General features: G+C 37.4%; 1 protein-coding gene across 2 annotated transcripts in view; it reads right to left on the bottom strand.

Annotated features, from left to right (window-relative positions):
- LOC137393042 (chromodomain-helicase-DNA-binding protein 1-like) overlaps window positions 1-23,223 on the bottom strand; it is a 103,632-nt gene that overhangs the window by 60,910 nt on the left and 19,499 nt on the right. The window contains exons 2-8 of one of the 2 annotated variants that reach the window (XM_068079429.1): window positions 21,419-21,535; window positions 20,082-20,247; window positions 19,176-19,358; window positions 13,160-13,362; window positions 11,427-11,585; window positions 9,411-9,677; window positions 5,547-5,728 (exon numbers count right to left, since the gene is read on the bottom strand). In XM_068079429.1, the coding sequence (XP_067935530.1) occupies window positions 5,547-5,728; window positions 9,411-9,677; window positions 11,427-11,585; window positions 13,160-13,362; window positions 19,176-19,358; window positions 20,082-20,247; window positions 21,419-21,509 (1,251 nt within the window). In that variant the 5' untranslated portion in view covers window positions 21,510-21,535. Of the gene's footprint in view, window positions 1-5,546; window positions 5,729-9,410; window positions 9,678-11,426; window positions 11,586-13,159; window positions 13,363-13,959; window positions 14,082-19,175; window positions 19,359-20,081; window positions 20,248-21,418; window positions 21,536-23,223 lie in introns of those variants that run through there. The other variant, XM_068079430.1, reaches the window with a different exon arrangement.

Genomic DNA, 23,223 nt, shown 5'->3' with positions numbered 1-23,223 from the left:
TGCGTAAGGTTAACTCTATTGCTAGACGTAATAGAGTTAACTTTTCCTAGAGAGTGGCATTTTTCAGCCGCGAATAAATTCATCCGCGAATATGCATGAAAAGACAATTTTCGCGAAATATAACTCCGCGAATAAATTCATCCTGTACGGTATATGCTTCACTTTCCTACTCTAAAAGCATTTTTAAATGAAGATTAAGAAATGGCCTCTTGTACAGCTGATTACACTCACTTTTTAGAAAAGCTGCAACAAGAGTTTAAAGGTGGATTTGCAACAAAATTACATTACTGTTATTTGATATGAAAAGATTCACCATGTCTTACTCTGTTGTGTTGTAGGTGCCAAATATGTGGAAAGGTGATCACAAGCTCTTAAAAGCTCAAAAACGAAAAGCCGCCATAGATTGGAATCTCTTTATTTCGATGACGTAACCATGATATTTAGTTATCGTCTTGTCACGTGTTCTCACCTGAATTGAAAGGCCAATACAAAGCTCAATATAAAACTTATCGTAGCACTAGTTTATGACAAACACTTCGGGTTTTACCGAAGACCCCGTATCAAATATAGATGCTCGCTACTTTACAGTTTTGTTTCAGTTTGGTCTAATTGGCAAGTCGTAATCTGATCATGTGACCCAATACTTCGCAAATAATTTCTGCAGCACTTTTCGATTATCACAAGTGAGCAATAGGCTCGTCATGATTGTCAGACAATGATATGTACTCCTTCAAGCTAAAGCTAAAAAATTAAACGATTTTTTACGGTAAGTTATAAGATATCACTGCTAAAAGTGACAGCATTACGATGACGATAAAACAGATGCGTAAGAACAATAGACATAGTTTTATTGAATGCGTGAAGTATATTTGTGAAAATATTTCGACGAATGAGGTTGCATGAAAGTGTAAACAGAAACCATCTCTCGCAACTACATCACATTTGAGCTGTTTTGGAAAGAGAATCCAAACTACGGCGGTCTTGTGTGGCTGCGATTTTCTGTTCGTTTTTGAGCTTTTAAGAGCTTGTAATCACCTTTCCACATATTTTGCATTTACAACACAGCAGAGTAAGACATGGTGAATCTTTTTATATCAAATAACAGTAATGTGAATTTTGTTGCAAGTCAACCTTTAACAATCAATTTAGTCAGTTTAAGTCTTTGAAACACATCATATACCTCATAAAAGCACCTCAGAAGGCAAAACCTAATGGAGAGTGGGTTACTCAGTTGCCATTGAAAAGTGTTAATGTCTCATCTCTGCAACTGGAGTTGAGTAACCTCAAAGGTACAGATGTACAAGTAGATTAAATTGAGGAAGGGTTCTACTTGAAAGCTTCAACAAAGGCTGAATATCCACAGCTTGCTCAACTAGAAAGATGGTTGCACACTGTGTTTGCTGCCACATATATATGTGAATCAGTGTTTTCATACATGAATAATATCAAGAGCAAGTTGAGATCCACTTTGACTCGAGGTCACTTGTGTCAGCTCCTAAGAATAGTGTGCTGCAGTAGAGAGCCAGATTACCAAGAGATAATGAGCAGTCATAAACAATTCCATGTATCTCACTAAATTTTAACTTAAACAAAGCTCTTCAGGCTCACTTCAACCTTATTCTATGCTATTGTAAAAGTATTCTAATAAATAAATTTATTTACAATACAACTATCAAACTTGTATTACCAGTATGAAATGTCATACTGTAATACACATATTATGCGGCTCCCAAACATCTTGCAACTTCAAAATTTGGCTCTTTGAGAAAAAACTTTGCCCACTCCTGGCCTACGATATATTCGCATGCCAACACTGCCACGCGAAAATTGGCATGCCAATTTTCACATGCCAACACTGAAACGAACTGAAATCATATAAATGTATACCAAATAATGTTTGATTGTAATCGTAGCGAAATAGACTATATTAGCCATTACTCTCTGATGATTTCACATTTATATTTAAAGGCCTTTAAACTTTTATTTTTCCTTCTAATTTATTTCACCGAAACACTTTTTTCAAGTTATGAAATTTCAACCTTACAGTTGTTTGAAAACCTTCACCGTTGTTTTTATTTTCTCTCCTAATTTATTTCAACTACACAAAACACTTCTCTCATGATATGTAGTTTGAAAGTTAGAATAGCAAATGTTGTTTTATGTTAAATACAAATCAATTTTTTTTCAAAGACTTTTTTATTACCCGGGCAATGTCAAGTAGCACAGTTATTACATATAATAGTATATTGTATATACCGTAAAACCTCTAATTGAACGGCACCTTTATTTGAACGGCACCTCCAATTGACCGCCACCCTGAGAGAAAGGTTGAAAAATAGACAGCCACTCTCCAATTGAACGCCACTTCCATTTGACAGCCACTCTGACATTATTTGATCTTTCTGAGCCCATATTATCAACTGGTCCGTAGAAAAGTGTACACAAAATTGTATTAATAATGCATCGTTTATATCAATAACAGTTAATTCTGTCGTTGTCCAATTCCAAAGCTTTTCATTTTTTTTCGTTAAAACTTTGAAAGCAACTCTGTAGCAATAATCAATAACGGTCTCAGGCAAGTAGTAGCTCTCAGCATAACGCGGTCTTTCCATCTTGAATTAGCCTACATATATATAAAAACAGCTTAAATTTATGATAGTAGATGAAACTTGGAAAGCAACGCCATAGAAATCACTACTGACTATCTCCGGCTAATAGTAGTTCCTTGTTTAACGCGGTCCTTAATAGTTCGAAGGAAATGCATATAAAAACCAGTTCGCAAATTTCGGACCAAAGGTTATACGTTTAGTGAACAAACTTTTAGCACTGCATCAGTGCTAAATGCAGGACGTGAAAGTTTTACTCTGCCGAAAAATTGTTTGGATGCTAATATCGACTGGTTCAGCAGTGCAAAAGAAGAATTGAAATCAGAAGACATTGTGAAAGGTATTGGACAACTACAAGGTGTTCATTCTATTGAAAGCAACAATCAGAACGCAGCTATCCGAGCAAACGATGGAAACATTTCGAGTTTTAAAAACGTACATTTTTGTTTCTGCATGTAATATAAGTGTGGTTCGTTTATAATGTCACTTGCTCATGAATACATATTTATATATGTGTATCATTTGATAGATTAATGTTGTATAACTTATAAATATGCTGATTTATAGCACGTTATTTAATAGCATTGTGCGGCTATCTTAACACAGCTTACAATGGATCGATGCTCATAACTCCACTTATATTTCACATAAAAAGATAGTTTTGGCTGCAAACTGTAGTAAACATATCAGTGAGTGCAAATGAGCTTTTATGCAAGATTGCTAAATATAGATGTAATACAATTGTAAAATAAAAATATGTCTCCAACTTCAAAATGAAATAAAAATTGAAAATACCAACAAATTGCGAAGAAGGACACAGGCTATATCATCGCAGGTCAATTGCAAGCAATAGATATCAACTGGTAGAGATATTTCTCGGTTTCTTGATACATATTTATTAGAAGATCTTTGACAAGTTAGAGGTAAGTTAGCATATTTATTGCATTCAAAATGTTTAATATCGGTCCACCGGCAAAGGTGGGCAAAATATAGGCGACATTTGCTTCGCCCATAATAGGGTTAAATTTATCTTCCGAAAATTCTGACGAGCTATTTGAAAAGTAAACCGCCAGCCTCTATTTGAACGCTGCCTTCCATTGACCATCACAAAAGGGTTGAAAAATAGAGCGCCATGGCGTTAAACTAGAGGTTTTATAGTGTATATATATATATTTATGTTGTAGGAGCGTCTACTGTATATATATATATATATCTATATATATATATCTATCTACTGTATATATATATATATATATACAGTAGATGCTCATACAACATAAATAATCCGTTCCAGGAACATTTACGTTATAGGGAATTTATGTTATAAGAACAGTAAAATACATGTAAATTGCCAAATCCGTTCTAAGATCTTTCAAACTCGCTCTTTTGGCCATGCAAAAAGGTAAAACTTTACTCAACTCTTTTAAATTGTAAGCTGCACCGTAACAGTAGAATTACTGGTTTGCATCAACAACTTTTCTCCTTTTTATGACCCATCTCACTGGTTTGAGAGACAATGATTGCGGTAAGTTTACATCAAGCTGATAAGGAGTGCACATTTTTGACGTTCATATACAACGATTTGCTTATTTTTCAACAACAAAATCTTGTTGTTGAAAACTTGTTGTTGTCGAACTCCCGTTTTGTCTTTGGTTTATCTTTGCTGATTATCACACCAATACGCTGCCAAAGATTTTCAATGGGATTCTGGTCAGGGCTTTGTGCTGGCCAGTCTATTACCCTCACATTACTTCTGGTCATCCACTCCTTGACTCTCTTGGCACGGTGGCAGGGTGCATTGTCATCCTGGTAGTACCAGGGTTGGTCGTTGCTGGTGAACAGGCTCCGAGCACTTGGAAGCATGACATCTTCCATGGTCTTGATGTATTTGTCTCCATTCATCATGCCTTCACAAATGTAGAGTCTTCCCACACCAAAAGCTGTCATGCAACCCCATACAATGACTCCAGTAGGGTGCTTGATGGTTGGTAGCGTACAAGCCGGGCTGTACTCCTCTCCAGGTCGTCTCCTCACATAACAATTTCCAGAGTGGTTTTGGATGGTAAATGTTGACTCATCACTGAACAAGACCCTTTGCCATAGGGCTGTTGTCCAGAACCATTTATCTTTAGCCTACTCTAGACGCTTTCGCTGTTTCTCAGAAACTAAGGGCTTGCGCCTTGTCTTGCAGCCTTTCAAACCATTTGCAAGCAGTCTTCTTCGCACTGTACTGCGGTGAATCTCAATATCTATGTTGTCCTTGATGTCCTTACAAAGTTGAGTACTGTTCAGGCCACCAATTTGTATAAAAGAGTTTGTTTGTATCCTATTTTATCAATTTTCACTAACAACATTCATAGCCTGCAATAAGTCTGCCTTTCGGGAGATCCACCCCAGCGATAAAAATCTGAGAATTTTTTTGAATATTTGGCATCATCTTGTTCTTCAGAATTTTTTCTTTCAAATGATATATATATATATTGATGGGGTTGAGGCACTTAACTCCAAAGAATTTCTTAGACAACAGCATACAAACATACATATTTGAAGATTTAACTGGTGATTCCAAGTTTATGCACACCACTGTAGATATATATTTATATACATGACTATATGTATAGCTGAGCTCTGAGCTGCACTGATGAGTCTTCACTAGCCGAAACAGTACTGTCTGTAGCATGAATATATATATATATATATATATATATATATATATATATATATATATATATATATATATATATATATATATATATATACTCATGCTACAGACAGTACTGTTTCGGCTATTGAAGCCTCATTAGTGCAGCTTAGAGCTTAGGCAAGGAACACAAATATAAATATATAAATAAATATATGGCAGAGATGCAAAGGAGATATGAAATTTCACAGCGCAATAAGATGGAAAAATATGAAGCCATACTTTGGAAGCAATGGTACCTGAGGATTGAAATCATGGTCATAGAATATCACGGTGTCAGCAGCTGTAAGAGTTAACCCCTGACCTCCAGCTCTTGAACTCAACAGAAAAACAAATGTTTGCTTGGTTGAGTTAAAGTTCTTGATAGCAACAAACCGTTCCTCGCCTCTCATTGAACCATCGAGCCGTTCATAGGTATAGCCTAAAAAGTAAAGGATTCTAATAGCCTGAGCTTCAAACATGCGCAGTAAATATAGATATATAGTAAATATAAAAACTTCAATAATTTAAAGTAGCTAATTAATTTATGGGTTTAAAAGAGTGTTTAGCTGAATAGGAAAGTCAACAGCCAACTGTGTCAACAAGGAATTGTCAATGAACACCCGTATGAAAACGCATACACTGTGAACACAAAAGTAACCTGAGCATAGAAGAAACCTCTTTGCTGTACAAAACTATTTCTTGGCATTGTGTACTGAGTTAAAAAAGTTTGTGGGTGAAAGTCTTTGGGCTTTATTCAACCTGCAAAAAAGTCAGCAGCAAAGCGACTAGCACAACAAACACCGTGGGAGTTATCTTTCACTTTGTATGTTACGATACTTAATCTTATAAGAATCACTAAAAACTCAGCAGCAAAATTAGAGATCATTTATCTCATTTAATATTTTGTTAGATGCGAAGGTGAGGCAAATCTTACTTAAATCTACTGCTCAGATGCTACACCACTCCATGGGCATGTTACAAAATAGAACCTTTTAGATGAACTTTAAACAGTAAAAATACTTGAAAAAAGTACCCAAATCAAATGAGCAGTGAAAATTTATATATGAGGAGCAGACAATTCTAATTTGAAGATGTGATTGCGTCAAAAAAGTTGATCAAATGATATTAAGACTAATAAAAGGCTAAAACATAGCTACAATTTGATGTCATTTTTGTCTTTGTAGACTCTGTCCAGAGATAAGCGTTTGAATGAGATCCTTTTCTGAAACGCTCACATTCGAGTGGGCGATTTATTCATGACCTATATAGTAATACCTATGAAGAGTTCAGAAGCGATAAATATAAGATCTCTTCTTTAGCCAATCATCAGCACGAAATTTTTATATAGATCATAATAAATCTTGCCGCTCGATTCTTGTCGTTAGGATTTTACTCAATTACTAGTTCACACATCGACATCTTATTTAATTTACTGAAATAATTACCCTCATTAATTTACTGAGTTACTGCATCGACAAGTTTTATTGACGAACAACAGAATTGTAACAAAGCTTCCAGTTCGAGCGAAAGTGACTCAAATTTTCTGAGCATCAGGTGGTTAAAGATTGAGCCAGACAGGTTATGGTTAGAGCTGACAGGCGTCAGCAGCGTTATGCTGCAGAGGAAGATAGGAGAATTGAGGTAAATTTATTTTTAACATTGAGTATCCTATATATATATACTAAACTAAAGGTAATAACTTTAGTACTTATGAATACATTTACTAATTAATAAAATTATTTTTTGCTATCACGAATTATTGTTTCATAACCTTTTCATCGTTTCACCTAGTTATCTAAGTCTGAGCTATGTCACTTGCTTCAAATTTTCTTTGGCAGCTTTACCTAGTAAATTAGATTTATGATTAGAATTTATGTTCACTTCTCACTTGTAGAAAGTGAGGATAATCGATTGACCAATGCTCATCTTTAACTCCCAAAAACAAGGCTTCGAATTGTTGGCTTGGCATACTTATGCTTTTCGTTAAACATTTACTCATTTTTAAAATTACACTCACAATCTACTCAACTCCCAAATTGAAAGCTTTCAGTAGATACACGTTAGAATGACATATCTAGGAATGACATATATTTATTACATTTGTTTTATTGATTACAGCATATTTATCTGGCGCCACCAGCGGAGCAGTTGTGTCATTTTGGAAACTGCCATAAATGTGCAAGAAAGACATGAATGTGTGCAGCACAAACCATGATATGTTTTGTTTGAGTTTGCTGCAATAGATTAATTTGTCCTATTATATGAGCTGAAACTATGTGAGTGGCCACGACTTGGATGGATGTTTTTTAATAAAAAAATTATGCAGATGAAAAATGTTTGACGTGTAAAAACTATATCATAAAATAATATGGTTGAAGATAATGCAAAACATGATTTGCAGAACATATTGAATACATCATAGCCCCATTTCCACATGTTCTGAAATCTTGTCTGATATATGGATGTATGAAATGTAATCAGGGCTGTATCGACAGGGACTTTTGCATAGCTCGACTCAATTTCAATGGACCAAACGTTAAGAGCTCGAAAATTTTAGGCTCTATGCTACTACGTGAAAACAGGTGAGTCCACAAACCGCCAACCAGGTGCAAAAATGGCTTAATTAACCTTTTGGCTAGGTAAAAGCCCCGCAAAAACTGCCGAAAACCGTGTAATTTATTTTTGAAAATTCAATATAATCTGTATTATAAAAACATCCATAGCTCAAACTGAAATTTATTTCTATTAAGAAAATCTTTTGAACATAAACATTCATTTACATATGTACTACTACAAAAAATATATGACTATGTACAGTTGTCTATGTATGAAATGCTTGGAACCATATTCTGTCCGGCAGAATACAATGCCACAGCGTAGCCAACACCAGTAGCATCGTCTTCGTACGAGCTACCATAGCCATCACTTTTCTCTGTATATTCTTCAGAGTTTACATCACTTCTATCATCTAAATTATTATCATACTGATCAGACAAAAGATCACTAACAATCGCGGAATCAAATAAATTTTTATGTTTTCGCTTTGAACGTTGAGCCGTATGTTGACTGGTTTTTCCAACTTCCGTTTTTTCAAAGGAGTCGCGATTTCTTTAGCTTTTAGCACAAGGCAACCCCTCTCAGATGATGGCTTCACACTGTAATTCATCGACAAATATCTTGTCGATAATATTCAAGATTTACTAGCGTTTAAATCCTTTGTTAATTGTTACTAGGCGACAGCTTTATAAATGTTTACCGAAAGGGACAGAAAATTCATTTCTTCACGGGACCGTTAAACGACATTTTGCTCATTTTTTCAGCCAAAGAACCGGTGGGTTAATTAATTTCAAAGAAATTGATGTTGTTTTGCATTCACTACTTCGGCCAACTCATAAAACCATTTGTTTTGTACTTGAATGAACTAATCAAATATGACTAGTAAATTTTTTTTTACATATTGATACTAATGACGTTGACTACACATGACTGATTTAGGGATGCAGTTGGTTCGCCATGTATTCGAACCATATTCTTGTCAAAGATGTGCTGGTTTATCTTATTTAGTAACTAGTTTCCAGTGTGGGGTAGCAGCTGAGAACTTCGCTGATACAAAGGCTGCGATGAAATGAGTTAACTCGATGACCCAATTACCATAGACAGACAGAATCGCTAAACGGCAATCAAATGTCTACACAGCATTTAGAGGAAGTTAATATGACAAGATTTCAATTTCCCTTATTTGAGGCGTTTGAAACATTCATCATAATGTATTTGTGGATGGATTTAAAGTTTAATTCTAGCCAACATGAGCAAATACAAAATAAAATATATGCCAATAAAGCCGTGTAGGACTAGGCTTTTATCGCAATAGTCGATGTGATTACGATAGATAGATACAGACTGTTTCACTATATACATCATTTTGGGCAAGTCTGGGCTCATCTTTTATTTTAGCGTTTTTACCGTGATCAATGTTTGGTGATTTTAATCTTCAAATATCTTGAAAATGAGATTACCTAAAACAACAAATCAACTAATAGAAAAAATCACTACATTTTGTTCAAATCAACTAAAATTTGATGCAATCACATCTTCAAGCTACATTCATTTTGAGTACTGACCTCTATAGTGGAGATAGTCTTGGAGAATGTCGAGCATGCGAGTCATCTGCGAGAAGATAAGAACTTTATGACCATGTTTTGCGAGATACTGAAGTATTCGATCTAAGACTATGAGCTTAGTAGAGGCCTCTACGAGATGCTCTCCAAGTTGAAAGGGTTCAGGTTCTACCCCGTCAAAAAGGTATGGGTGATTGACACATTTTCTAAGCTGCATCAATATATTTAATAGTTTAGTCTTGGAGATTGTGTTTCCGGTTTCAAAAGCATCTGTAAAAGAAGAATAAGAAGAAATTAACTCTAGATATAAGATCTATAAACCGTAAAACCTGTATTTGAATGCTACCTTTATTTGAAGGCCACTATAAAAAAGGTTGAAAAATAGAGCACCACCCTTTATTCAAGGGCCACCTATACTTGAGCGAAGCTTTGACATTCACCCCGCTGATTAGTAACAAAAGGTACCCGACTAGGCATATTGTACTGAATGGCAAGGGTGATTCTTATGAACTTTGTGGAGTTTTGTGGGCCAATATTAAATGCATTGATCATGCATCAAACATGTGAATAAACACACCTGGATCACAGTGCCTGGAGATTGGGGGTACTACATTGAGGCTTGACATTCAATTAAAAACACTTCTACCGCGTAGTTGTGAGTTAAACTTCCTCAGAACACTACGAGAATGTACCTATAAACTTTGGCGGACATGCCGAGCAGGCACGAATCGAAAGATGCTAATCGTCAAGTCGTTTAAGGGATTGAGTTGACCAATGCTCTAGACGGCTCTGAGGATAACAATATTTATTGTTTCATGTCAGACATCACGGTTAGGACTGGACCTGAATTTCTCAGCAAGCGCGGGCCAATGCTGGCATTACCAATAAAAATTACGTTTGATTAACATTACGTTCAAATTAAAATTTGACGCTGAGGAGCAAGTTCTAGAGAACGACGAGGACTGTTGCAATAGCGATGTATCATTTGATTTTCAACAGTAAACATTTTATTACTTACCACTAATCACCATATCATTTTGTATTATTTACCTTGTATCATATTTCTTGGATTATAATTGTATGTTAGTCGCTATTTTATCATTCGAAATTTGTCATCTTATTTTGTATTATAATTTTATGTTAGTTGTCATCTTATTGTTCGTAACTTGTTAAATTGCTTCGTTAGAATTTTTATGTTGGATTTTATCGTTGTTGTTAGTTAAATTATCTGATATTATAACTTTGTGTTGGATGTTATATTATCAATTGTTATTCGCTGAATAAAATTTAATTTCCCAAAATCCTGAGAATCCAGTTGAAAAATTGAACGTCACCCTTTTATTGAATGTCACCTCTAATTAAACGCCATCATAAAATAAGGGTTGAAAATTAGAACACCATGGTGTTCAAATACAGGTTTTACAGTAGATAAATCTCAAAGTTTGTGTGTCATCATATGTGTTTGTGTGAATTGGTGTGTCAAATGATAGATAGTTATTAAAATCTTGGAATGAAAAGCCCACTTCGTCTTGGATTTGAATTCTGGAAGATTGCAACCGCAGGTTTCTAACCACGCATGTAAGCACTGAGCTACACAGTCTCCTCAGTTATCTTATCATATACCGTATACCTTTTACTTGATTGCACACGCTAAATGACGTATGAATTGATGCAGTGCGTCCAAAGGTTAAAATGCCCTGTTATAAGACATTTTTCGACTGAATCTATGAAACACGATGTTTTTTTGTCCTCGGTACACTAGGGCGAATTTGTTTTCCACCATACAATATCAAAAATGATTTCTTTCGAAATTAAAATTTGGTGATTGTTGCACTGATTACCACGAAATAACAAAAATGTCGATATGCTATTTTGCCGCTATCTCACTCAGTTCAGCCTTATCCATTTTGGTAAAAACAAAATCACAGACAGATTTTTTATTACCCAGGCATTCACCAAGCAATTAATATATTTTACTTAGCTCCATTACATGCTATTATAGAGCAACTCATCACTCACCTGCATCCTTAGTTAGAATAGCCTTGTAATATTTCTTTTGCAGTTCCGAGATGGGATGGTATACAGAGAGCTCCGATTTATCAGGAATATCCAAGGCTACTTCAGCTTTAGTTCTTCGAACTATATAAGCTTTGATTGTTTGCTGTAATTTGTCGGACACTAAAACCCAAACAGATACTTACCGTGCGACTTTTTAGCATTACAGACTCTAACCATAAGATCTCTTAAATTGAAAGCCACCATTCTCAAATCGGATAGCTAGACAAAGAGGTGTCACTATCCTTAAAGAATAGAGAAAGCATAATACTATTATGCTTTATTATTCATCTTGAGGTGTTGAAAGATGTTCTAAAAAAAGAATCAAGGAGATTGACCAACCAGAAGCTGAGATATAGCCAGCCAAACACAGGTCTACCAAAAAACAAAAGTGTTTTGGTAATCATCAATATATGACGTATGAAATCGACTTGTGTGTCATTGGTCAATTAAGCCAACTAATGCGCTCTCCTATAACAATCACGGCGTTTTAATTGGTTTAATCCCTGGAAGTATAAAACAATCAAATTGGGCCTAACAATCATCGCTCCTAGAATTCCGAACCAGTCCCTCTGACGTGTAGATTAGTTTTAGCATAAAATAATTACACGCATCTATTATTTTGCAACATTTCGCTATCTTGCTAGTTCAGCTCAGTTTTGTTGTTCTCCTACTTAGCTTCCCTATTCAGACTCATCTTTAGCGTTGTTCAGATTTTTTAACTATAGCTAATAAATAGAATCAATCATCAATCTCGGTTATCATTTGGAATTTTCTACAAATTATATTAGTTACATCATTTATTTTATACGCAGTTATATTATTATTTTGTATAATATGCATTATGAATATTATATAAATCATAAAAAATAATCATAGATAAGATAATATATCAATAGAAAAATCAAAGCAAAAGTTATCGTTTTCTTTTCTTATAGCAAAAGCAGCACGGTCAAGTTAGTCTTTTTAAGATTACGGCTGTAGTGAACTTCCAGTCTGTTAATAGTGACGATAATCATGAAAATCAACTGAATGCTGCAGTAGATACACAGTAGAAAAATGATGAAGGAACAAAAAAGTCCCATTCCTATTTCTTATTGTAAACAAACTGCAATCGCGGATATCGCATATAGACTATACACGCGCCATTCGTTGAACAGATGATCTTCAGAGCATATCCGTGGAGATCGAGTTAAAATTTGAAGCACAATAGTCAAAATCTGCTCTTCTGCTTTAAAAAATCATGGCGAGGGGTTGTGGGCAAATGCCTTTACCACACAATGTTTGGATGATTTTCCTGAGAAACCAGAGCTAGTATGTAAATTATTTACTATCGCGAGAAGCATTTCACATCTCGTAGCCAAAACAATCATTATAAGTAACGGCGGTAAGGGTGCGCAACTCCGGCACATTACCATTAAGTCGATTTTATAGGTCACAGTTTTCGGGATTTTCGAAGGGTTTTCCTCTGATTCTTTATTAGGTAGACCTGTGTTTGGCTGTCTATATCTCAGCTTCTAGTGGGTCGATCTCCTTGATTCCTTTTTTAGAACATCAGTCAACACCTCAAGATAACTAATAAAGCATAATAATATTATGCTTTCTCTATTCTTTAAAACGATGTTACAATCTTTAGAAATCTGCCACAATCACTGTCTATAGTTTCATAGATAACCAGTCATTAGCTTCTGCCATACCTTTGGAATCTGTCTTTACATGTTTGTACGCTTGCAAGAAATCATCCTTTTTGGATAGCGCAAACTTGTCAGGGGAGACAAATGACAATAGAGCATACATCTCACCGAGGTCATTCTGCACAGGAGTCCCGGTGAGGAGGACACGACTCAATTCGTCATAGTTTTCCATTGATTTATAAAGCAGAGACTCACTGTTCTTCAACCTGATACATTTGAGGGACACTGCATATTTGGTGTGTTTCTAACATGAAAATAAAGGATAAATATTTTCTGGCCAACTAATGATGGAGCGCTTACCAACGATTATTTATTCGATGAGACTAAATTACAGACAGCAAGTAAAACTTGTTAAATAAGAAGTATAGACTATGGTTTCCTGGTAACAGCTAAAGATAGAGATATTAATGAAAATACTACTTTCACACTTCTACTTACATTTGACCACATACAAATTTAAATAACCCATGATGCCAAATCTCAGGAAACTTTGACTCTACATCAGAAGTAATTTTCTATATACAGTGTAGAAACAGGTTTTAAAAGTAAATCTAAAGGGGCTAGTGTAAATGTAAAATGAAATACAAAATTTGAAAGGCGATATCAAAGCATGTATAAGCTACTTGTAATTAAACTTCATGTGTTTCTTTCCACTTAGTTCATATAATTGTTTCCTCACCCCGGATACCCCGTATGGGTGGTAAATTCTGCTCTAACTCGGGTCTCCTACCAGAGACCTGGGAGTTTGAGCACTCGTCTCAAGATCTTAGCTGTTCCCAATAGCGCACTTTTCTGCAACTCACCTGAGTTGATTGTTGTTGGTATTTGGGCAAGCCACATTTTATGCGCCGGTGTTATTGCGCCCAGTGCCCCAATGACTACTGGGATTACGGTTGTTCTTACATTCCAGCATTTTTCAATTTCTTCTCCAAGAGGGAGATATTTTTCTACCTTTTCTTTTTCTTTGCTGGCTATATTGTAGTCATTGGGTACTGCTATATCTATTATAGTAGCCCTCTTGTTTTCCTTGTCTACCACCACTTTATCTGGTTGGTTTGCTAGGACATGCTTGTCAGTTTGGATGTAGAAGTCCCAGAGGATCTTAGCGCGGTCATTTTCATTGACCTTACCAGGAGCTTCCCACCAGTGTTGTGGTTTATTAAGGCCATACTCATCACATAGACTTCTATACACAATACCTGCGACATGATTATGCCGCTCAGTGTATGCGTTCCCTGCTAGCTGTCTGCATCCACTGATGATGTGCTGGATGGTCTCAGGTGCATCTTTGCACAGTCTGCATCTAGGATCGTCTCTAGTGTGATAGATTTTCGTTTGGAGTTGCCTTGTTGGGAGCACTTGCTCCTGGGCTGCCATGATTAGCGACTCTGTATTGGCCGTTAGGTTTCCTTTGTTCAGCCACATATATGTCTGGTGAAGATCGCCAACCTTAGATATTTGTTGGTGGTAAGCACCATGAAGAGGTTTCGTATGCCAGTCAATTTCCTCATCATCAGGGCGTAGGTCCGTTGTGAGAGCAGCCGATTGAAATTCAGCTAGCAAATTATCTGAGATGGCCATGGAGGCTGCATATGCTTTGATGCTTCGCTCCTCCTCTTTCACTGTCTGCTGTACACTTTTGAGTCCCCTACCGCCATCTTTCCTATCAAGATACAATCTAATAGTATCAGATTTTGGGTGGAGTGCTCCATGCATGGTCAGCAGTTTACGAGTTGCTATATCTGTTTCTTTGATGGCTTCCTCAGTCCACTTTATTATGCCTGCTGGATATCTTATTACTGGCAGTGCGTAGGTATTTATTGCCATGATTTGGTTTTTGGCATTGAGCTGGCTCCGTAAGACCTGCCGAAGGCGTTTCTTGTATTCGGTAATGGCTTTGTGACGTACCTCGGCTTCGTGGTTGATGTTGCTTTGCATAATCCCCAAGTACTTGTACCCTTCTTCTATATCTTTGATGGTACCATTTGGCATTCTTAGGCCATCTGTGAGCATAGAATGGCCTTTCTTAAGAATTAGCCTTCCACATTTCTCAATACCGAAGGTCATTCCGATGTCCTTGCTGTATACCTGAGTGAGGTGTATTAGCGAATCAATGTCCCTTTCTTTGTTAGCGTACAGCTTGATGTCATCCATGTAGAAGAGGTGGTTTATCTTAGTGCCACTCTTAAACTGGTACCCATATTGAGTCTCCTTCAGCATATTGCTTAGAGGGTTTAGGCATATGCAGAAGAGCAGCGGTGATAAGGAGTCACCTTGATAGATGCCTCGCTTAATTTGTACACTCGCCAACTTTTTGCCATTAGCCTCCAGTTCCGTCTTCCATTTGGTCATTGACATCTTGATGAATGCCACAAGAGCAGGGTGAACATTGTACATACTGAGGCACTCAAGTATCCAACTATGGGGAATTGAGTCATAGGCCTTTCTGTAGTCAATCCAAGCCATGGCAAGATTGGTTTGCCTTCTCCTGCTGTCTTGACAGACCGTCCGATCCACCAGTAACTGATGTTTAGCTCCTCGGGTGTTGCGCCCAATTCCTTTCTGAGCACTGGTCATATAGTGACTCATGTGCTCTTCCAGTTTGTCTGCAACTATTCCTGAGAGCAGTTTCCAAGTGGTGGGCAAGCACGTTATTGGTCGATAGTTTTTGGGAATCGGCCCCTGCTTTGGATCTTTTATCAGAAGCACAGTTCGTCCTTTGGTCAGCCATTCTGGATGGTCACCTTGTTCTATTAGGTATTCCATCTGCTTAGCCATTCTAGTGTGAAGTGATGTCAATTTCTTTAACCAGAAGGCTTGAATCATGTCATGGCCAGGTGCTGCCCAGTTTTTCATACGCTGCACTCTGCACTTAATGTCGTCTTTGCTGATGGTGAGTCCTTGCTGAGCCACAGTGTGTTGATGGTTCTCTTTAAGCCTCTTCAGCCAATTTGCAGTGGTGTTCTGAGTGGTCTCTTTCTCCCAGATGTCCTTCCAGAACTTTGAAGTGCTAGATCGGGGAGGCTCAGACATTGGCCTCTGCAGTTCACCTTTGAACTGGGAATACACTCTAGATGGATTATTGATGAACAGTTTGTTCATTCTCTTGTTATCTCGCTCTTTGGTGTACCGCTTCAGTCGTGCCGAGAGTGCTACTAGCCGCTGTTTGGCAGATTCTAGAGCTTCTATTGTGGCTTCCCTTTTTGGACGCTCCAAACTGTGGTTAGATCTCTCACTGAGCCTACTAACTTTCTTGCGCAAGTCCTTGATCTTATTTTGTAGCCTCAGCTGCCAGGATGGAATGGCTTGAAGCCTTGTTGGCATTGGCTTAATATCCATTTCCTCCAAGATGACGGTTGCTGTACTGTAGATTAAGGCATTAGTCTCACTGATTGATCCAGTTGAGATCGACTCCAGTGCCATGTTAATGTCTTCTAACAGCTTCTTAGGTATGGCCTTGCTAACTCTTCGTAGTGGTACCCTGCTTCCATAATCATAAGCAGCTGACATCTTGTTGATGATATTTTCCGCAAGCTCTTTCACCCTTGGGTCAAGGGTCAAGTGCATGTCCTCTTCAGCCCGTGAGTCAACACATGATCGTGTATCCATGACAGTGTGTGTTGATATGCACTCTTCGTTGGTTGAGGTTACTTGGGTGAACTTTTCCCTAATTTCATCTACCTCAAGTTGTGATATGAGGTGCCGCTTGATTATGTTACTCCTCTGAGCTACAAGTTGCTTAGCGGTTAGTGGCAATTCAGGGCGCATGTTTATCCACAGTTGACGCATCCTTCCCATGTAGCCCCACTTTTGAGGTTCACTCATAAAGTAGCACTGCATGAGGTCCGTGTTATCAGTCCGAGTCCATTTCATCCGTTTTGAACCAGTAGCCCATTTTTCACTGCCTTGTCCTGGTTCAGCTACAGGCAGCGCGGACCTTGTTTGACCGGGCGACGTCCGAGCCGGCATGGCTTTGGTTATTGCACTCATCATAGAGGTTGTAGACGTTATACAAGCAAAGGTCTTGTCTAAGGACCACCAGAAAAGTGCAGTTGTTGGAGTTTGAACCGAGGACCTAATGATCACGGTCCCGATACCTTACCAACTGCGCTATCTGTCCTATATATATATATATATATATATATATATATATATACATACATATATATATTTATATATATGCAGTCTCAGCTATTATCTGTATATATATATATATATATATATATATATATATATATATATATATATACATACAGATAATAGCTGAGACTGCACTGATATAGTGCTCAAAGTTGTCTACCGAGTCTGTATAACTACAAAGACGGGAATTTTTTTTAGCAATAATTTATGACTAAGTTTTATACTGCATGCAGTAATCATCATCAGATGCTATTGTCTATAGACAATAGCATCTGATGATTACTGCATGCAGTATGAAACTTTTAGTCATAAACTATTGCTAAAATCTTTTTCCATTTTTGTATTTATATATATATATATTCATTTATTTGAGAGTTATCATAGGATCTTGGGCTGCGAAACAAATCAAACGAGCTACAGTGCAGTATTATAGCAATATATAGTCCAGCATATGACAGTTTTACATGTATGTTTTACAATTTTACAGTTTACTGTATTTATTAACTTTCAGAAGTTTGACTGTATTTATTAACTTTGTATGCAGAGGTTTGATTGTATTTATTAACTTTGTATGAAGAGGTTGGACTGCATTTATTAACTTTGTATGCAGAGGTTGGACTGTATTTATTAACTTGGTATGAAGAGGTTTGACTGTATTTATTAACTTTGTATGCAGAGATATCGACTGTATTTAGAAATTTGATAAAATGTTGAGTTTCATGAATAAAAACTGAAGAAGCGTTGTCAAACTAATTTGGAAAATGAAGATACTCGCTGGAACGAAATGATAAATAAAGCCTATCATATCCAAGTCCTTAAGGAAGTATTAAAAAACGTAAACGGTGTTGTCATTTCTTCATTATTGTTGTGGAATGTGATCCACTGAGAGCTGAGCTTAAGACTGAGCTAAGCCGAGCCGGGCTGTGCTCAGTCATGCAGAATAATGAGGTCAGAGCCAAGAGCCGAGTCGTAGGACGGAGTCTCTACAGACCCCGACAAGGTGAAGGCAGTCACGGAATAGCCAAGCCAGTGCAGAGTGAAAAAACTCCAAGGATTCCTCGGGACGGTCGGCTACTACCGACAGTATATCCCAGAGTTTGCCACTATAGCGCATCCTTTGCACCGACTGACTGCAAAAGGAGAGCCCTGGAGATGGACGGAGGAACAGATCGCCTTCAACGAACTAAAGGACAGTATCAGCACTGCTCTGATCTTAGGCTACCCGGATCCCCGGAGGCATTACATCCTGGACACGGACGCCAGCGGATGTGGAATGGGGGTCGTGCTGCCCCAAGGACAGGAGGGCTGCGAGAGGGTCATTGCATACTACAGCTAAACCCTCACCCCCTTGGAACGCAATTACTGCATCACTCGACGGGAGCTGCTTGCGGTAGTCAAGGCAGTGAAGCACTTTCGGTCGTATTTGTATAGCCAGGAGTTCCTCCTACGGACGAACCACGCATCACTCCGGTGGCTATGCAGGAGAGAACCCTCGAACCAGGTAGCCCGGTGACTAGAGATCCTGGCCTCGCCACGGGAACGCAGATGGGTTGAACAGGCAAACCTGCAAAGACTGCCGGCAATGCGCGAGCATTGAGCAGAGGGAAGGGGGCCTCGCACGGAAGGAGTTGGCAGGAGAACAAGGGCCGTTAGCCGCGTGGGTACCGACCAGTTGCCTAGATGGGACTCCCGCTCTCGGCAGAGTGGGATCGACCCTGGGCAACATCGCATACCCCTGAGAGCGGGCCGGCAACTCCGGGTTTTGTACTAGTGGAAGAAAAGTGAAGGTCGCACAAAACCTTTACAATATTTCATCCTGTCTCTAGCAAGCAGAATTTATGTTCTTTTTATATGAGAAACTACTAGAAGATATGCTCACCGATGACCTTCATCCACAATAACAACATTGAGTGTTTTCTTCTCAAAGAAAAAGTTGTCCCTCAGACACATGTCATGCGTAGTTAGCACGACATCAGGCTGGGCTCTCCTGATATCCTTTCGTAACTTTGACCGCACTTCCTGGTTGCCTATATAAGTAACCACCCTCAAGGCTGGTGCAAACCTAAAAGCAAATGAGACCTTACTACTTGAACAATTTCATTTTGAAGTTATTGATGGTTAGACTAGACATCACCCCCAATCTCCTGGTAAATAAGGCTAACTCTTCATACACTCCCAATGTCTTATCATACAGACCTAATGTCTCTTTATACACACCCAATGTCTCTTTATACACTCCCAATGTCTCTTTATACACTCCCAATATCTCTTTATACACTCCCAATGTCTCTTTATACACTTCCAATATCTCTTTATACACTCCTAATGTCTCTTTATACACTCCCAATGTCTCTTTATACACACCCAATATCTCTTTATACACTCCCAATGTCTCTTTATACACTCCCAATGTCTCTTTATACACTCTCCATGTCTCTTTATATACTCCCAATGTCTCTTTTTACACTCCCAATGTCTCTTTATACACTCCCAATGTCTCTTTATACACTCCCAATGTCTCTTTACACACTCTCAATGTCTCTTTTCAGCAGACATGCTAAATGATGTTTAGTTGTTACAGTATTCACACAACTACCTGCTAATGAATAAGCAATCAAGTCAAGTCGTACAGTCAAGAGTCAAATATTATACGAACTTTGCTATCAAAGGAAATTTGGCATTGTTTGAAAAAGAAGAATAGAAAAAAGAAGATTGTTGCAGAAAGAATTGCTGCAAGGATGTGCAATGAACTCTGATATTGCGAAGGCTGACAAACTGTAGATACCTGATGCACTCCTTCTTCCAAGTATCTAAGACCGTTAATGGACAGACCACTAAAGATGTTGGTCTCTCATTGCTGGATACAGACATCAGGAAACATATAGCCTGGCATGTCTTACCAAGTCCCATTTCATCACATAATAGCCCGCCATCTCCTCTTTCATAGCACTCTATAATCATAGGAAGAGGCCACTTAACCACAGATCTCAAAATGTTTTCCAACTAACAGACACGGATTCGTTGGCCTGGAGGCAACTGGGACCTTTGCAAAAATTTTCTACTTTGGAAAGATACATGCGCTTGAAGAAATGAAACTATTTCAAGTCTAGTTGGATTATTAAATTCTTTCTTCGCGTGAAATGTCTTTCAAGTTAGTTCAAGGGCTGACATACTGCCATGATCAGAAAATAAGTTCTTTTCACTGGTTACATAACGAACTGTAAAATACAAAAAAACATAAAACCTTAGGTAAGCTTTCTGTGACTGACTATGCTATAAAACGTATATACTGCCAATTACGCATATACAACTCATTACTAGCTGATTAGCCTTATGGTCTGCAAATATCCGCATGAAAAGAATGTGTTCTGCCTCAAAGCAATAAAATGTCAATTTGACTGTTAGAGAGGAGCCGATCTGTTTAACAGAATTGATTTCCATCAACTGTACATCTGGTCAGATTGTTCACTTAAACTCAGAAACACAATACTTACATTTTTGTGGTAGTTAGATTTATGTAATATATTGTCAAGGATTAGGACACCGGTTTAATACCAAATTGTTCAATGTTTTCAAATTTCCTTGTATTTTTTCGAACAAGATTTCAATAAAAGCATGCATCTAGACATGTGACATCTAGACATGTGACATCTAGACATGTGACATATAGACATGTGACATATAGACATGTGACATATAGACATGTGACATATAGACATGTGACATCTGAACATGTGACAGCTGAACATGTGACATCTAGACATGTGACATCTAGACATGCGACATCTAGACATGTGACATCGGGACATGTGACATCTAGACATGCGACATCTAGACATGCGACATAAAAACATTTGAAATATACTCTGGAGTTCACAATAATCTACAGCTCTTACTATACAACAATCAAAGGAAAGCGAATTATATAGAAATAACACATAAGTCAAAATAAGTTTGTCACAACTGCATCTCGTGTAACAAATTTGGATAATCAATTAAATTTGAAAAACTGCCGGTATTAGCTTGAATATAAAATGTAAAATAAACACTGCATTTACTTTGGTCATTGATGATGAAATGTAGTGTATATGGTATGCTACACACACACACACACACACACACCTTTTAGCCATGAAACGCCTTCCAATTGGTAAGGTCGAAGAGTCTCACACGCTGCGAGCCCTTTAGAGTACAAATACTGATTGTCTAGCATGCTGATTGGTCCCTGCCGAGTTGAACCTATGGAATTTGTAACAAAGGTTGAAGAGAACAACCTTCTGAGAGTAAGATGTGTTTGACAGCAAGAGTTCTAAAATGATTATAATAAAAAGTGTAATACTGATACGCTTCTTTATTGATACGCTTTATACGTCTGCTTGATACGCATGCACTACTGAATGCCCGGCGTTGCCCGGGTAATAAAAATCTGCACAGAAAATTGATTTTTATTTAACATATAACGACAGTTACCATTCTAACTTTCAAACTCCATATCACAAGAAAAGTGTTTTGAGCAAGAAAAATAAATCAAGAGAAAAAATAAAATTTCTGTTAAGGTTTTCAAACTTTGTCAAACAATAACTTTCAAACTTTATATCATGAGGGAAATGTTTTATGCAGGTCACATAAATTAAGAAACAAAATAAAACAACTATAAAAGTGTTTATACCCTAGGACACTTATGCATTCGCATCATCTAACTTTTGTATTTTCGCGGTGTCATCCTCTCGCGAAAATTTCATGAGCAAAACTGAACTATCATAACGAATGAGCGAAAACGTGAAATTAAATAGCTTTGTTCATTGATATCCACAATTAAAACTTCATATTATAAATGCAGGCAATTTTCATCTGTGGTTGGGCTCAATGGGAAATTTCTGGTAAACTCATTATAGCTAATACACCAACTGAGCAGCATGGCAAAGCAAATTAAGATGATATCAGTTTAGTCACCGAATTTGTAACTGATGAGGATGAAAGTCTGGTAGGTCAAGTCATAAAATTGAAAAATGATTATTGCAGTGATGAATTTTATAACCAACCAAAAAAAAATCAACCCTCACCAGGTCCAACCACATTATACAGTTTTGGTTGTGAACAGACACATTAAAGACAGTGCTGCTACTTTAATTATCTGTATAATCACGAAAATCTAAATACTCATTGGTTATACCGTCATCAACAACTAATTACCTGTTTTATGACTCGCGCGTGGTAATTAATGAACTTACAGAAAAATGTTGGTTTTGAGATTAGAAATTCTCAAACAAAAGTTTGAAATTGCTTCGTTGTTTTAGGCTGATTTTATAGAAAAATATTCGGACAACACAGTCAATTTCATAAAACTCTTAAAGACCGTGGGTTATGTGGTCAACAAATAATAAATCAGGTTACCACGCAATTGCTGAGAAAGTCCAAAACGCGTTTATGGCAGTGGCCCCTAAAAAACGCATAAATGCGTTTATGGCAGCGAAAGGGTTATACAGTTTTGGTTGTGAAGTTGGTTGTTACCCATCTATTTTCTTCTTCTTGGCATTCGAGTGTGAAAGTCACGGCTGGATGACCTAAACGTCATTGATAGTCCAAGAAACAAATGGCAGCAAGTGATCAAATTGAATTATCGATCTCACCCACACATGTCAACCTGCGGTTTACAAATACGAACTAGTCCCCATTTGAATTCTTTTTCTTATTGGCAAACTGGACCTGAGGAATGTAATCTGTTTTTTTCCACTGCATTCATTTTCACATCACTATATTTTCGCACTCATCAGAACCGCAAAATTAAGTTGCAGCGAAATTATACTCTGTGCGCTACTCACAAAACTAAATACTAGCGAAATAAAAGTTTCCTATGGTATGTAAATGTGAAATAATTAGCAAGCAATAACTAAATCAAGTCGGTTTTGCTACAATTACAATAAAAT

Source organism: Watersipora subatra, chromosome 4 (assembly GCF_963576615.1).
Source record: "Watersipora subatra chromosome 4, tzWatSuba1.1, whole genome shotgun sequence".
NCBI lineage: Eukaryota > Metazoa > Bryozoa > Gymnolaemata > Cheilostomatida > Watersiporidae > Watersipora > Watersipora subatra.
The sequence above is the reverse complement of the archived record's forward strand: the minus strand, read 5'-3'. Positions and strand labels throughout refer to the sequence as shown.